Here is a 16,395-nt window from a genome sequence, read left to right on the forward strand (position 1 = left end):
TGTAACTCACACTCCCTGAGGATGGTGGAGCAGGAAAACAGAAGGAATCTGGGACTTGGATGACACTGTGAAGCCACCTTGCCCCGGACTGCCATCTCCAGACTTCTCATTAACTAAGAAAAACAAACCTGTTCTGGGGAGTGGAGGGGAGTCACTGTCACAAGCAGCTAAATGACACCAGGAGGTAACACGTGCTCTCCCGAAATGCCTTACCTGAAAGATAACAAGGGTGACTCCTATCACATTTAAGAGACTCATCATTTTACAGCTAAATCTCACGGACAGGCCTTACTTATTTCCCTGATCAGAACTCACACACAAAACACTGTGGTAAAGACAGGAACGCTTGTGGGGCGCCTGGGTGGCTCTGTCGGTTAAGCGGCCGACTTCGGCTCAGGTCATGATCTCGCGGTCCGTGAGTTCGAGCCCCGCGTCGGGCTCTGGGCTGACCGCTCAGAGCCTGGAGCCTGTTTCGGATTCTGTGTCTCCCTCTCTCTCTGACCCTCCCCCGTTCATGCTTGCTCTCTGTCTCAAAAATAAATAAACGTTAAAAAAAAAAAAAAAAAAAGAGAGGAACGCTTGCAACAAGGGCAGCAACTGAAACGAAGTCCAAACAAGATCCTCAGCAAAGCTGAGTAAATGCAGAACTTCTAGAGCAGGCCACAGGGGCGGGAGGCAGTGGTGCTACCCACCCTCACAGGAAAATCAGAGTTCTCACGCTCTCCCAAGGCACGACGTGCAAGCTCAGAGTTTGTTCTTCACTGATTAATACATTTGAGTCGAACACGGCCAGGCCTACAAGAAATAACTAGTGATGTTCAGAAAATGAAAAACAACCAACGAGGCACAGATCCCAGGGACTGCAATGGCAAGAAGGGGGAGCCGCTTAGTTGAACAAACAGTGACAGATTTCAAATTGATACCAGCCCCTGACTCACTATTGTCAGTTTCAAGTCCAGAACTTGGCAAACCTTCTCCTACATTTTTACAACCACACAAAAATTAAATAGCTGGTACAAAGATCCAAGCACAATGCTGACTCCTCTCTTGACCATAACTACTTTTTCAAATCATTTGCTACATTTTAAAAGTACATTTTCTTTAATACTTTAAAATGCTACTTGGTCCTTAATGAAAATCCACATTTCAGAGAAGTTAAACACAATTGCCTATAGTCCCACCTGAACCTAACCACGTCTAGCACAGTGGTATAGCTTCCTAGCCCACCTTCTCTGCCCAAGTATTTTATTTCGGGTCCAGCAATTTTACATTTCTTCTGGCACTCTAAAAGTGCGTATCCACAGGCCAACTACTTGTGCAGAAGAGGACTCAGGGGCTCTCCCTGCAGTAGGAATCAGAATACATTAGATGATGCCCTCCCCTAACTATCTCCTTTGCAAGCCTGCTTTGGAATTGGAAGTTTCCGGATCCAGATTTATTCCTTGGGGAAAGGTATTATTCCCCTCTTAAAATGTAAACATTTTGGGGGAATAGCACAGATACCTGCTCACTCCATTTCTACTATGTGACTCAATTTATCACCCAAACCAAAGTCCTGGGCACTGTAGTCTCCCCAGGGCCTGGCCTGCTGTCTAGGGCTCAATAAATGTGCCAATAAGTCAGTCAAGAGCTGGCTGACTACTGGAAGCAGACAGGAGTTGGTAGCATAACAAAAGGGTGCTTTGTGGCAGCCAAAAAAGAAGTGGGGAGTGAAAAGGAGAGGCCACTGGAAGGAGAGATAGGAGCGTACTCAAAAATCTGACTCACTTTATTTGGGGTTGACGCTGTAGTCAGTGCCCATTCCATCTGCCTCAGGGGTGCCACCTATGCTCATTCTCACCTTTTTTTGTTCCCTTGGTCTGTAACATTCTTCTGATCTCATATTTGAGATACTGCCTTGTAGTCAGGTCTCTGCTCGTATGTCACCCTCTTAAAGAAGCCTTCCTAGATCACTCTCTAAGTCAGGACACCAACCTCCACCATTCTTTTATTTTTTATTTTTTTAACTGTAGAGAGCCTGAGAGAGAGTGAGAGCAGGGGAGAAGGGCAGAGCCAGGGAGAGAAGAGAATCCACGCTCAGCATGGAGCCTGATGTGGGGCTTGATCCCTCGACCCTGGGATCGTGACCTGAGCCAAAATCAAGAGGCGGATGCTCAACTGACTGAGCCACCCAGGTACCCTGCAACCCTTGCCATCCTCTTAGTCTGTTTTACTTCTTTGTAACAAGTATGCGATCCGTTACTACCTCATTTATTTTTCCTTGTCATCCCACAAAAATGGAAGTTCCATGAGAGCACTAACCATTGGTCTTGCTCACTGCTGTGCCTCTAGTCCTTTGAACAATGCCTGGCAGGTCCCAGTGCTCAGCAAATACTGAACGAATGGACTACACAATGGAACATTCACAAATTCCCAACTTTCTTCCAGCAAAGAAAAGTAAAGCCAGTGGAATCTAGCTCTCTGAGGTCAGGGCTGGATTCCCTCTCCCTTCCCAGATCTTGTGGACAGACAGCTGCTGCATTCCCCTGTGGCGGTGCCCTCTGCCAGTGGCCCTGTTCCCATGCTTTCTGAATCCTCCTTTTAGGGACCTTATCAACAGGACAGACAAGGAACCTTATGGACCCACCACAGTTACCCAGTCCAACCCACAGGAACTCTGGCCTTAAAGAGCAGGAAGCTCCCAGAGGAGAAGGAGTGTCACAGAGCAATGAGAAAGCAAGGTGCTCATGGTCTCGGTGAGGGGATGCGTGGTACTCTGGTACCCTGCTACTCCCATAGGCCTGTCTCTGACCTCTGAGCTGGTAGCACTGCTGGCTTCCTGCAGGGGAGACAAGAAACCTGCTTTTCACTGCTCTCCGTCATCCTCAAGCTACTGTCAACACCCTTTGCCATTTCTTAGCTTTGGTGCTCCAGGAAACCTGACGCACCAGGACTGGGTCACAGCTGTGCCTCCCAAACAAAGGTGACAAAGAGTGAATCTACGCTCCTGATTTTCTTATACACACGGACACTAACATAGACATATTCAAGGTGAGAGAGAACAGGTAGCATTTACCTGAGACCTCCAGGTAAGGTCTGCTTATTAAAGGGACCTCAAGTTGATTCACCTTGGAGACTGCTGCAGTCCTTTGGTGGTCACTTTATTCTCTTGTTATCCCTGAGCAGTGCCTGGTTCCTACCCTAGATCCTAATGAACTTCACTTGTCTGGAAGGTTTGGGAGGGAAGTGCTCCCAGAGTAGATACTATAGGAAGAGTCCTAGTTCCCTCTCCTCGTACTTCCACAGGGAATGTCTGCTCCCAGGCAGGAACATGAGAGTCTGTCTCTCTACCCTCCTTGTCCTCTCCCTATCCTGAATGGAGGAGACCTGACTGATCAGTGAAACGTAAGATCCAGTCCGAGCTCCTGTGGACTCACCCCTTCCCCTCGTCTTTTCTGTCACTGGTGGTCCTGAGTGGGCAGACTCTGCTCTGCAGATGACTGCCAGTGGTTCTCTGTGGTGAGGGTGTACGAGCGCAGGAGTCTGAGGGAGCCCCATTCTGGCTACAGGTCAAGCTGTATCATCTAATCCACCTTCACAGTCTATTAAGCTCATCTTTTGATCCTCCACTGTATTACTGTGTCTATTTCTTCACTGGTTCAGATTTAGGCATGGAAGACAGATAGAACTTACTGGACTCCTCAGGTTCTAACAAGACCAAAGGAAACAGCATGTGACACTTGATGTCATTTGTTTTATGAAGACCTAGATTAAAAAAAAAAATCTCTAGCAATTCCTAAGCCTAATTCTATCCCCATAGCACAGAAAACCCCAGCAATATGGTCAAAAGAGAAGGCTGAACGAATGAATGTTTGAGAATAATGAAGCCTGTACCAGAAATGGTAACACTGCTCTCTTTCAGCTGACTTCTCAGAGAAAGAAACTATGTTCTCTAGCTGTGGAAGCTGGTTGTCTGCAGACCCTTCTCAGGGCCTCAGGCCTACTTAGCTGAGTCCAGCCTCCCCTACTCAGGTTGGCTTCACTTCCAGCGCTCTGAGAGGGTCTGCCTTGGATCAGTCAAGAAACAGCGTCCCAACATTGGCACTGCTTCTCCATGCTGGCTTGCCTGGGGATAACCACGGACTGCACCAAATCTTTCCAGGCTGTTTGAGTCCAGAGTGAACACTCACACTTTCTATCATCTGAACTTGGACCTCTGGAGCTATGCTGAAATCCCACTAGGGTAGGGCGTGAGACCCTATTCATAATGAGATTCTCCCATCTGTGGCCCTGACATTGATATCAGGCAGAATACATCTCAGTCTACACACAGATAGGTGTTCTATGCCAAGGCCATCTCCCAAGAGAAATACAATCATCATCTATCAGATCTGGAATTGTAGTTCTTCAATAACCGTGAAGAATTACAGATGACTGAAAGCTTTCACGCATTTAACCAAAAATATTAGATTATATACACATGTGTGAATGATTGTGTGTAAGTTAACATGACGTAACTAGCAAGGATAGTACTGGGGAGCAGTCCGGTTAAGTTTTCTACTGTTAGGGTTAGGAACACAGCTCACTGATGTTCACAGCTGCGTTCACCTGTAGTTCTGGGATGGTCTCAGGGTCCCAGTGTCCAGACTCTCTTCCTGACATCGTACTTACGGCCTGTGCTATGAGGGCACATGTCAGGGAGAGGGTGGAAGGTGAGCATGCACCGTTCTGTGGGCAGCCTCCAGGCCCCGTGCTCCTTCCCGCGCCAAGCAAGCACACCACCTCCATCTCTGCAGGTGACTCGGAACTAGACCTTCCTTTCTCTGTCCCATCTTCCTCACAGCCCCCCAACCCCACTCCCCACTAACATGGATCCCACCTCCCTGCCCTAACATTACTCTTCCCAATCCTTTAATTTCTACCCCAGTCTGGCTGACATTTCAAAAATAAAGGACTGGTCCTTCTAAGTTACAAAACTTTTACATGAAAATAACAATGACAACAATAGAGCAGAGAGCAGTAGATGTAGAAGGCACAGTGGCCAGTCTGGAGCCCACGGGTTGAGGACTTCTAACTAACTGGGACCTGCAGCTCCCACTGTCACTGAGGCCCTCACTCATTTACCTTCTGCCACATTCCTGGCTCTTGTCCCCTCGCTGCATAGCCTGCAGTGCTGGTGGTCTTTGTTCCTTCACTGAGGCGGAGTGTTAGAGGAAGTTCAGAGACTGACTCCACTGGAAGTCTCACACAGACCAATTTCCATGTGACTTCGCTGCTATTCCTTTGTTCATCTCTTGCCAGTTCCCCAGCAGTGGACATTAAAAACAGGTTTTCCAAAGCTTCTCCCTTTTTCCCAGACCCTAATTCTGGACAGCCCCACGTACCCCCTCCGGCTGCTACACATACAAATCAATCACCTCAAATGACTTCACCTTCTATACCAGGCTTGACCATTCTCGTTTCTGCCCTTTCCTATCTCTTGGCATTGGCACCTATCTGCAACTGGTAATGTCTAGGATTTCACCTAGATCAAGCATGGTGATCCCCAAATCTCTGCCTTGACCATGACTTGCCTCCAAATGCCAGCCTTATGTTTCCAATTTCCCTCCTGGAAATTCCTCCAGGCATATCCAGCTACCATGGCCTCAAAGTGGCCAGGTACCGAGCCTCATAGTCAGATGAGCACTGCAAAGGAGCACAGAACTGGACTTAGGAGATCACCTGTATCGGGGTCAGCAAACTTCTATAATAGTGAATATCTGAGATGTTGCGGGCTATGGTCTCCATTCCGATACTCTGTCACTGTAACATGACAGCACCAGAGATCATATGTATACGGATGGGTGTGGCTGTATTCCAATAAAACTACTTGAAACTGGCTAGCCAATGGGCAACAGTTCTGCACCACCTAATCTATATCACTACCTAATTAAGTTCTTGCTAGTTACCTAATCAAATACTAACTTTTGTTTATTTTTATGTTAGTGCTGAGTATAGCATTCCTTTAAAAATTGGTTATTCGTTATATCTAGCAACTCACCTTTGACCCAAATACCCCTTCACCAGTAGAAAGGCCTGATGGGGAACTAGTCATGTCCACTGATTTTCTTTGAAGTTGGATGTTGAAACAGTGCCACACAATTTGGTTTACAAATGAGTTCCCCCCCCCACCCCCCCGTGGGTTTCAGCCAATTGTCACCAATTTAATAATTTAAACTGCCATCTAGTAGACTGCTTTCTTCAAACAAAATTTTATTTGGAAACTCATTAAATGAAAAAGGCAAAGCCAAATGACTGTGAAGTGGTGGGTAAAATGCCCCTAGCTGAGCTCCTTTCCCAGCGTGTGTTCCCTTGCAGCATCCCCTAAGGCACCTCTTCTGTTTTGTGGCACAGCAGCCTCCAACCTTCTTTTATCAATCACCTGTATCATGAAAAAGGTTCTGAGCCACCCACCACCCTCCCCACTCGCCATATTGGCATTAGCAAATATCCCAGCATTCAATATATACTTAGGGCAGAGTTGATCATTAATGAAAATGGGAGGTAAATCTAGAAATGGTATTCTTGACAAGTTAGAATCCTTCTAGCAGACATACTGTCCTATCTGGCCAGCATGCTACTGTTTTTACTTTGAAGCAGGGTGGATAAAGAACTCTGATCCAGAGAACTGTTAGCTCTTTTTCTTGTTTATGCTTTTTTAAAAAAACTGTATTAACTCCAATCTTTACAAGAATCTTTTAAAGCCACCAATTATCTAGTCTGGTTAAAACTAACAAACATGTCTGCAAATTCACTCAACTGGGCACACAGAATCTCTAATATGCAGATTAGGTAGACAGCAAGTGAACTAGGGAGGGTGCCTGTCACCCTGGCCACACAACGGAACCTGGGGTTAGGTGTCTCCTTTACTATCTAGGACAGAAGACCATCTAACAAACCAACCAATGAAAATGCCTGAATCAATCTACATGTCAAAAATTAGAGGATTAGTCAAGCTTAATATTTTTCTTTATGTCTGATAATAAATAGCTCTATTCTTTATCTGGAGGTTACCACTGTGAAAAACCATTTGGTTTAAAGCAAAAAGAACCACTCTCTGATTAGTGGGAAAGGGTGACATTTACTTTTCGTTGAGTTTCACCCCCTGGCCGAGGCCCTAAAAGCCTGCGGTCCAGCTGATACCCTAGCATGGAGCATGGCAGACACTCTCTAGCAAGCCAGGCCCTATCGTGATGTTCTTAGATGCAGGGGCAGCTAAGGCAAACAGCAATCATCCTAATGGTTACCTGCAAGTCATTTTGTGGGTTCCAGTCTGAATCAAATATGATGCAGGTATCAGCAGCCGTGAGATTGATCCCCAGGCCTCCCGCTCTGGTGCACAGAAGAAAGACAAAGCGGTCTGAGTCTGGCTTACAGAACCGGTCGATGGCTGCCTGGCGCAGGTTTCCCCGTACTCGCCCATCAATTCGCTCATAGGTGTATCTGAGGGGACCCAAACGAACGAAAGCCCAGGTGTTAATCATGACTTCAATGGAGAGCAGCAAACAACGCAGGAAGCTGTTGACCTATGGCCTTAATCCCTCGCTTCTACATTGGGACTAAACTAGAGCAGTCCACAAGGAGTCCCACCCCCCACCCCCAGCCCACATATTCAGCAGGGCAGACACCTAAAACCGCATTGTGAAACGTACCCCCCACCAAAACAAGCCAACAAAAACCAAACCAAACCAAAAGTGTCAGCCACAAACTAAGGGACTAGAAGAATTGTGAACATAAAATATCAGTCCCCACAGCCTGAGCAACTTATTCTCTGGTATTTCCCAGTTTTTACTTGCACTGAATCTAATCCTAGAACCAGGAAAAGCAAACAAAAGCCTCAAACACCTACTTTTAGTAGTGCTCTTAAGGAATCAAAGTTCAAATCAGTGTGTAGCTGCTACAGGGTAAAGTGAAAATGGGAAGCAGACTGTACTGACAGACAGTCCTTGTGCGTCTGGGCTGGTCATTTCCAGTCTGTCACTTCTCCCAGGCAGTACACTGCCATGCAGATAAACCACAGGGAAGGTTTCTGAGCTGTGTTGGGGGTTGGGGGACAAAAACTGAGGACTTCTTTGAGGAAAATAAAACGAGGAAGCAAAGCTAACAATCATTAAGAAGGCATATACCTGTGTGGAAAACAAGGGCGAAAAGCATGGTGGAGGAGAGGGTAAAAGGAAGGAGAATAAAAATAAAACTGCTATGGGAGTGCATTACTACCTGTCCATCCAATAAACATACACAGAAGGGATCTTTATGATGGAATCATGTGATTAATACAGAGCTAAAATACGGTAGCAAGGTGGACAGCTGCTGAGCACCTAATTCTTTTCTTATTTACCCTGAGCAGGAAATGGTTTATAAAGTATAACTAAAAGGAACCTCGTAAGGAAAGGATCAAGTCACCCTGGACTCAACAACAGCCAAGAACACGAATCCTGACAGAAACCTTATCAGTAGCCCAGAACTTGGGAAATCAGATCCCTAAAACCTCAGATAAATAAGTGGTAAGGGAATAAGGATAGACAGACATTTTAGGGTCTCTGTGTGGTTCTAGAAAATGGAGTTTGGCTATATAATCCTGACTTCCTTGAAGAAAAGGAAAATCCATGTAAAGAAACCACCCAAGGAAACAATATGTAGAGAAACCGGACCAACTCAGACTCATAAGGACAAATATAAAGCAAAGAACCAAGTGAAAAGAGGGTCTTCCTTTTACAAAGCTACAGTGCATCAACACCTGGAATTATAGGTGTGGATTTTTTCCTTTTTCTTCCTTTTTAATGTAATAAACCTAAGAATAATATGTGGGACTACAGAAGCAAATAAAACAGGAGGTGATGACTTCTATAAGGGCAGACTAGGAAGAGCTGTGTCAAGATAAAAGTGAAGGCTGTATGCCTAAATTCTATAAAACCACAAGGCAGCTAGATATAATGGTCATTCTCATTAATAGCAGCCACAGCAGTAGTATTAGTAGCAAGCTCTTAAGCATCAAGCTACGTGCCAGCCAGCCAGGCACTGTGATACACACTCGATCTGCACCATCACTTTATAACACCTCACGATAATCCTAAGGGATGTTTTTCTTATCATCCCTATTTTAGACTCTAGGAAACTTCCAAACGAAAACAATAAAACCCCATACAAGCAAACTAATTTGCTCAGTCACTGAGCAGGTGAGTGGCTTGAACTAAGATCCACTGGACTCAAAGTCCACATTCTTTAAAAAAAATTTTTTTTAATGTTTATTATTTATTTTTTGAGAGAGAGAGAGAGAGAGAGAGAGATGGAGAGAGAGAGAAAGAGTGTGAGCAGAGGAGGGGCACACAGAATCCGAAAGGAGACACAGAATCCGAAACAGGCTCCAGGCTCCGAGCTGTTAGCACAAAGCCCAACATGGGGCTCGAACTCATGAAACATGAGATCATGACCGGAGCCAAAGTTGGATGCTTAACCAACTGAGGCACCCAGGCGCCCCTCAAAGTCCATATTCTTAACCAGTTTGCTGTATGGCCTTCATATTGTACCCTACATTTCAATGCAGGAGAATGGAAAGACTGCCCTAAAAACTTAAAAGAGACAAAAATAAATAAAAGAATTTAAAGAAAAATTTTAAAGGGGCACCTGGGTATCTCAATCGGTTAAGCATCTGACTCTTGGTTTCGGCTCAGGCATGGTCTCTTGGTTTCGTGGATTCGAGCCCCACATTGGGCTCTGTGCTGATGGTGCAGAGCCTGCTTGGAATTCTCTCTCTCCCTTTCTCTCTCTGCCCCTCCCCCACTCACATGGTCTCTCTCTCAAAAATAAACTCAAAACATTTTTTTAAAAAACTTAAAAGAGAAAATTAAAGATAAATAAGAGACACCAGTAAATTTAGGAAGGTGATAACTCTAGTGGAAGGTGGAAGAAGACACTATAGGTACCAACATGGTTTTGATAAACCAGTACACTGAGAACCTGCACTGAGTACTCAGAAATTTGGGCATGTGGGTGATATGATAGAAGTACAGGATTTGGAGCCAGAGGACAAGGTTGAGATTCAATTAAATGAGAGATGCCACCACCCCCACCAGCATACATGTGAGCAATTAATGCTGCAGGCACAGAGGATTCGTGTTCTTTGACAAGACACCTCTAGCCATCAGAGAGAAGTTAGAAGCCCATAGATCGAGGGAGGCAGGGAATTAGCACAGCGTTAAAGAGAAGGAAAAATCAATCGTGATGCTACAGTGATGCTACAGCTCAACCGTCAGCCAGGGAAAAAATTCCCATAAAACCATACTGTTGTGCCAGCTATGATATAAGAAGTTTTAGAAATTGTGCAGGATGACTGGAACATTAATTCTCATTTCCATTACTTGTTCAGTTTCGAGGAAGTGCTTTCAAAGAACACAAAACTAAAAACCCATCCCATTATTTGAGCTCTTTTAAACTGTTCCTCACTCCCCTCACTCCTGAGCCAGATCCCTTGGCTATGCCCTCACCCCTGTATGAGAATATGGCATGAAATTAAGCGGGACCAAAACCAAACTGACAGCTGGAGAGGCAACAAGGCTCAAGAACAAAGAACATCTTGAAGGCTAGCAAGTCTGAATGAAGAAATCAGACATCAAAAAAATTTTCACACAAAACATCAGTGCAGCAATTAACCCTCTGAGTCAACTATATTTTGAACAAAATCCCTAGGAGTTTATGTGGCTCATCAAACTGTAATTCTCAGTCACTGTCAAATTTCAACAAGAAGCAGGTGGCAGTCTAGAAAACCTGTGTGCTTTGTTTTGGGAAGGGGGGGGGTAGTGACATGTTTTTTGGCACAACAGGAAATGCTGACCTCAGAAGGCCTGAAGGAAAATGAAAAACTTTCTCATCTCTCAGTAATAACCAGAATCCCACTCACAATAGCCATACACATACAGAATACTTAGGATTAGGCTCAGAGAAAGAAATATGTAGGACTTGGCAACATGACTCTAGGCGCCATGTTGGTTTGTTCACCATGTCCCTAACACCTCCAGAGGTTCTAGCACAAGGCAGGCATGTCATAAATATTTAGTGAACCAACAGTGTATATGGAATACCTGAATACGTGCAGTGAATAGCAGATTCTTCAGTTTTGCAAAGATGTCAATCCTGTCCTACTAAATGTATAAAAGCCAATCAAAATCCCAACCAATGGATATATGTATACATAAACACAAATGTGCACGTGTGTGTACCCACATACATATATACTTTTTCTGTAGTCAGAGACTGTAGTCAGAGATAGATTAAAAAAGAATAATTCTGAAGTTTATCTGCAATAATACATGAGCAAAGGAATAGAAATAATGATCAAAAGAATACAAAGGTTAGACACACACCCAGCATAAATAGTATTTCAGTATATTTTATGGACAGTGTTTTATATGAATGGAGGAATTATTGAATAAAAAATGAGACACATTTGGGAATAAATTAGACATTCATTATATGCCATTTACCAAAATTACAGAAAGACTGAAGACTGAAATGTAAAAAAAAAGAAAAGAAAAGAAAAAGAAAAAAAAACAAAGAAATCTAGGGAAAGATTCTCAGATAAGAAATAATTCAATACTGAATGTCCAAAGGGATCGTGCATTGGTGGCACCAGGTAACCCTGAAAATGGGGATGCAAAGAGTCTAAAACAGAGGAACTGGCTGAGTGTTTGTGAAAGTATCAGCCTACAGATCACCCACCCCAACCTTGAAGAGGGCAAAATAGAAGACCTTTAGCCCTCTCTCCCCCAGGAGACACCAAGCACCATTAGAGGTACTATACTGAAAAAAAGGGAAGAGCGAGAGACTGAGAACTCCCTATTTCTCGCCACCCGTTCCTCACAACTGGCTCCCATTACAATCAAGCTCCCATCCTCTAGGCAGAAGACAGGAAGAGAAACACCCCCAAAATACAGACACTGGAGGTTCCCCAATGAGATGATCCAGTTAGATGGATAGTGTTCATATATGGAGAGTAAAACCCACAGTCAACAGCCTGGCCCACATACCCAGAGCTTCTAACCAGTCCACCATCTGCCAGCTAAGACCAGACATGAAAGGAAAGCCTCTGATCTGAAACACAGAGCCTCTGCTTCTGGTATGGAGGCAGAAGTTCCTAACACACCAGCCCTCCAGCAAATGACAACCACAAAATGAACAAAATACAAAAAAACAAAACAAAAATTTTTGAAGTGGAAGATAAAATATAAACTTTCCAGAACTGAAGGAACACAGATTTCAAATGAGAAAGACCTGTTCGGTATCCAGGTCAAGAGATCCCATACAAAGGACAGTTCGCTGTGCAATTCCACAGATCTGGGACAAAGAGGATAAATCAATGCTTCCGAATAGAAATACATGTCACATACACAGACCAGGAAGCACAAGGGCTCTGAACTTCTAAGCAGCAACCGTGGAAGCTAGAAGACAGTGGACTAAAACCTTAAAATTCTGTGGGGAAAGCATTTCTAACCTCCAATCCTAAACCCAAACTGTTACTCAAGGAGAGCAGACTGCGAACATTCCAGACAGTCTCCACATGCATTTATCATTCACCCTTCCTCAGAAGCTCCCCAAAGCCATACACGAGATTCACCAAGGAGGTTTTATTCCAGAGGGAAGGAAAGGAACTTGTCAGTGTGATGAAGGAAGGGAGAGCCCAGGTGGCAACGTGTACCAGGTGGGAAGAGCACTTGGCCAGAGCATGCAGGACGAGCAGCCCCACCAGAGGCGGCTCTGAGCCCAGGAAGCGGACAGGCTTGAACGTAACAAGAGGAGATTTAGACAACCAGGGTCAATTCTGGAGCTGAAATTATAATAAGGAAATAGAAAAACAGGCAATAAAATGAAAGGAGAATTTTTAGCTTCATGAAAAATAAAAACTGTGAGAGAAAAAAATGTAAACAGCATACTATAGGTTAGAGCTATCACTCAGCATTTGTGTAAGTCGTGTGGTGGTTATGAGGGGCAATGAGAAAAGATAAATGCTCATCTTCCATAGTGGGAACAGGTAACACCTAAAACTAAACATCATCAAGATATTACAACTACTAACATTACTTAGGTATGGCTATAAATCCAAAAAGAAACAGCATAAAGGACTTAAAGTCATTGTTTCTGGGGCTGGAAAAACGGTCTGGGAGGGAAGGGTGCTATCAGGAAAGGCACTCTTTTAAAAGTCTAACAGAACAATTTGGTTCCCTAAATTATGTGCATGTATAACTTTGCTGGAAATAAAAGCTAAATTAAAAAGAGAAAAGTGGGGCGCCTGCGTGGCTCAGTTGGTTAAGCATCCAACTTCGGCTCAGGTCATGATCTTGCAGTTTGCGAGTTCGAGCCCCACGTCGGGCTCTGTGCAGGCAGCCGGAGCCTGGAGCCTGCTTCAGATTCTGTGTGTTCCTCTCTCTCTGCCCCTCCCATGCTCGTGCTCTGTCTCTCTCTTTCAATAATAAATAAACATTAAAAAAATTTTTTTTTAATAAAAAAAAAAAAGAGAGAAAAGTAACCATGATATTAAGGCCAGAAGAACCCTGCTGGATGCTGCTGGGGTGAAGAAACCACAAAAAAAAGTGTAAAGAAAATACTTGAGAATATTTATATAATTGCATGGTTTTCAAACCCATGAATTTAAGTATTTAACCTTACCTTTAAGCATAAATAAGCATTTAAGTTTATACAAAGCTGCTTTAAGACTGCAAGTTTTGACTATTTCAAAATTTAAAACTTCTAAAAATAAAATAAACAAAAACTCACACCCATAAACAAAAAGTCAAAAACAACACTGGGGAAGTATTTGTGCTCTATTCTTTTTTTTTTTTTTTTAATGTTTACTTATTTTTTGGGAGAGAGAGAGCACGTGTATGAGAGCACGTGAGCATGAGTAGGGGAGGGGCAGACAGAGGGGGAGACACAGAATCGGAAGCAGGCTCCAGGCTCTGAGCTGTCAGCACAGAGCCCCACGCAGGGCTCAAGCTCACAAGCTGTGAGATGATGACCTGAGCCGAAGTCGGAGGCTTAACCGACTGAGCCACCTTGGTGTCCCTGTGCTATATTCTTAAGTAAACAAATAGTTCTTATAAATAAAAAGGCAAAGAGCAACAGAAAATGGAGAAAGAACATGAATGATCAATTCAAGCACACAAAAATACAAATAGCTAATATATATATGGGAAAATATTTACTCTCATTATTAATCAGAAATACAAATTAAAACCAGATGATTTTGGCTTATTGAATTAGTTAAGATTAAGCAGCAAAAACAGTATTAATCAGAGAATGAGGGGGGAAAAAGCATTCTCATACACTGCTGAAAGGCATAAAAATAAAAATATCTTTCTAGAGGGTGTTTTGGAAATATGTACCAAATGCTTTTTAAAATCAGAATTTAGCCTAAGGTAATAACTGGAAACATTCACAATGACTGTAAAGGGATAGCTACAGAGTTCCTGAAAATGCTGAAAAACTGGGAACAACCTATGAGAAAGAATATTATCAAAACTATGTTGTGGGGAAATGAGTTTAAAGAAAAATCCATGATATATTAAATAAAAAGGAGAATATATAAAATTGACAACGAAACTAAATGTTTGCATGTGCAACGTAGAAGATAACTCCCTGAGTATGAGTGGGAGCTCTGAGCCAGTAGTGGTGTTATGTATGTCCATATATTCAAGAGAAATTGGAATACCTAAATAACTTGAAAATAAAATGAGCAATAAATGCTAAGGAAAACTAGCATAAAAGGGTGCTAAGTAGAGACATCTGTACTTAGCAAAAGTCTGTTAGTTACTCATTCTATTAGTTCTATTAGTTCTATTCTATTATTACTCAGTCTATCAGTTACTCTATCTGTTACTCATTTTGGAGGGGTTCTCTAAAAAAAGCCAAACTGCACACTAGTAGTTGCATACATTTTGAAAAGGAAGATAATATATATATTTATAAAAAGCAAGTGTTCTGGAAATGGGTTCCTAATCTATAGTGAATTTACAAAATATGAAACTACTTTCACTAGTTTCGATTTACTCATTATAAATTCCTCAAAGAAAAAAATAATGTAAGTCTCAAGAATTCTCTACCTAAAGACCTCCACTACAGGGCTCTGAGAAATTCTTTTTACTGTCTAATTTGATTTGAGAATTATTCATGTAACATTAAATGTCAGCGTATCCCATAGTTGAATCTGTCATTTGTTTCTATAAATGTTATAATAGCAAACAGAATTTTCAAGGATATTTAAGACAACTGAGATTTGCTATAATTAGTATATGAAAACAAAGATTTCCTTTAAACTCAGCAATGCAAAAACTAATAGTTTCTATGACCTTAAGTCTTTTCTCATTGCATAAATTCTTAAAAATCAACTTATCATCTTCGGATCATTGCTGTGTCCCAGTGATTGGAAACATAATGTTCACTGGATAAAGGAACAAAGTAGAACCCACATGAATCCAAACAACCCATATAACATAACCCCACAGACTGTTCACCTGCGTGAGTAATGGGACTTAGACTCAAGGAATTAACAGGAGTATGAACAAGACAACAGACTGGAATGCTATAGCTAGTGTATCATAAAACCTTAGAAGGTTTGCTGACAAAGGACAGAAAGTGTCCCCAAGTTCTTTTTTTGTGGGCTGTCAGCTTATACTCTTAGCAACTTGATACAGGGATGTTTTCCAGGATATATTTCTCTCATCATTATTAAGCAAAAAATAAAAAAGGAAATACATTGTTTTCTTAACCTTCTCTAATGCTTTTGAATTCCGTGTCTTACAACTAGAGAGAATATAAATACACATGTAAAATTTCTTTTTTAAGCAAAGCAAGGGCTCCACATCATCGGCTGCAGTGTTCACTTTAGGCAGTTAAAACTGGGCATACTTGGTCACGAGATTTAACTCTGAATTTCAGTCAGTCTTTAGGAGGAGATTCCTTTTCTCCGTGTTTGAATGCTTTGTTGTGGTTACAGCATAATTTCTGCATGAATCAAAAAGGTATCAAAACAGGGAACCGCCTGCAGCTTCTGATGAACAGCTCTGACACAGGTTCTCACCTTCTCTGGATGAGATAATCTTCCAGGATATCGAGGCAGCGCACCATCTGCGAGAAGATGAGGACTTTGTGACCACCTGCAATCAGCTTAGGGAGCAGTTTATCAATCAGCACCAACTTCCCTGCTGCTTGAATCATGGCCTGCAGCTGAAAGTCAGGGGCATCGGGGCTGTGGGTTTTTCGGAAATCTTCCAGAATTTTCTCCTCTGCCCCTGAAAAGGAATGGGACAAAACTATTCCTTGAACAAACTATGAGGATAAAAGCTGCTCTCTGCTTTACGGGTCCTAGAAAAATGAAGTGAATTCCTA

General features: G+C 42.9%; 1 protein-coding gene across 7 annotated transcripts in view; it reads right to left on the minus strand.

The window, feature by feature from the left end:
• The window catches only part of CHD6 (chromodomain helicase DNA binding protein 6), a 209,800-nt gene that overhangs the window by 64,946 nt on the left and 128,459 nt on the right, over positions 1-16,395 (minus strand). For all 7 annotated transcript variants that reach the window (XM_058685611.1, XM_058685610.1, XM_058685606.1 and 4 more), the window contains 2 exons: positions 16,088-16,298; positions 7,266-7,461 (listed from right to left, as the gene is read on the minus strand). In XM_058685611.1, the coding sequence (XP_058541594.1) occupies positions 7,266-7,461; positions 16,088-16,298 (407 nt within the window). The remainder of the gene's footprint in view (positions 1-7,265; positions 7,462-16,087; positions 16,299-16,395) is intronic.

The sequence above is a fragment of the Neofelis nebulosa genome, chromosome 9 (assembly GCF_028018385.1).
Source record: "Neofelis nebulosa isolate mNeoNeb1 chromosome 9, mNeoNeb1.pri, whole genome shotgun sequence".
Taxonomy (NCBI): Eukaryota; Metazoa; Chordata; class Mammalia; order Carnivora; family Felidae; genus Neofelis; species Neofelis nebulosa.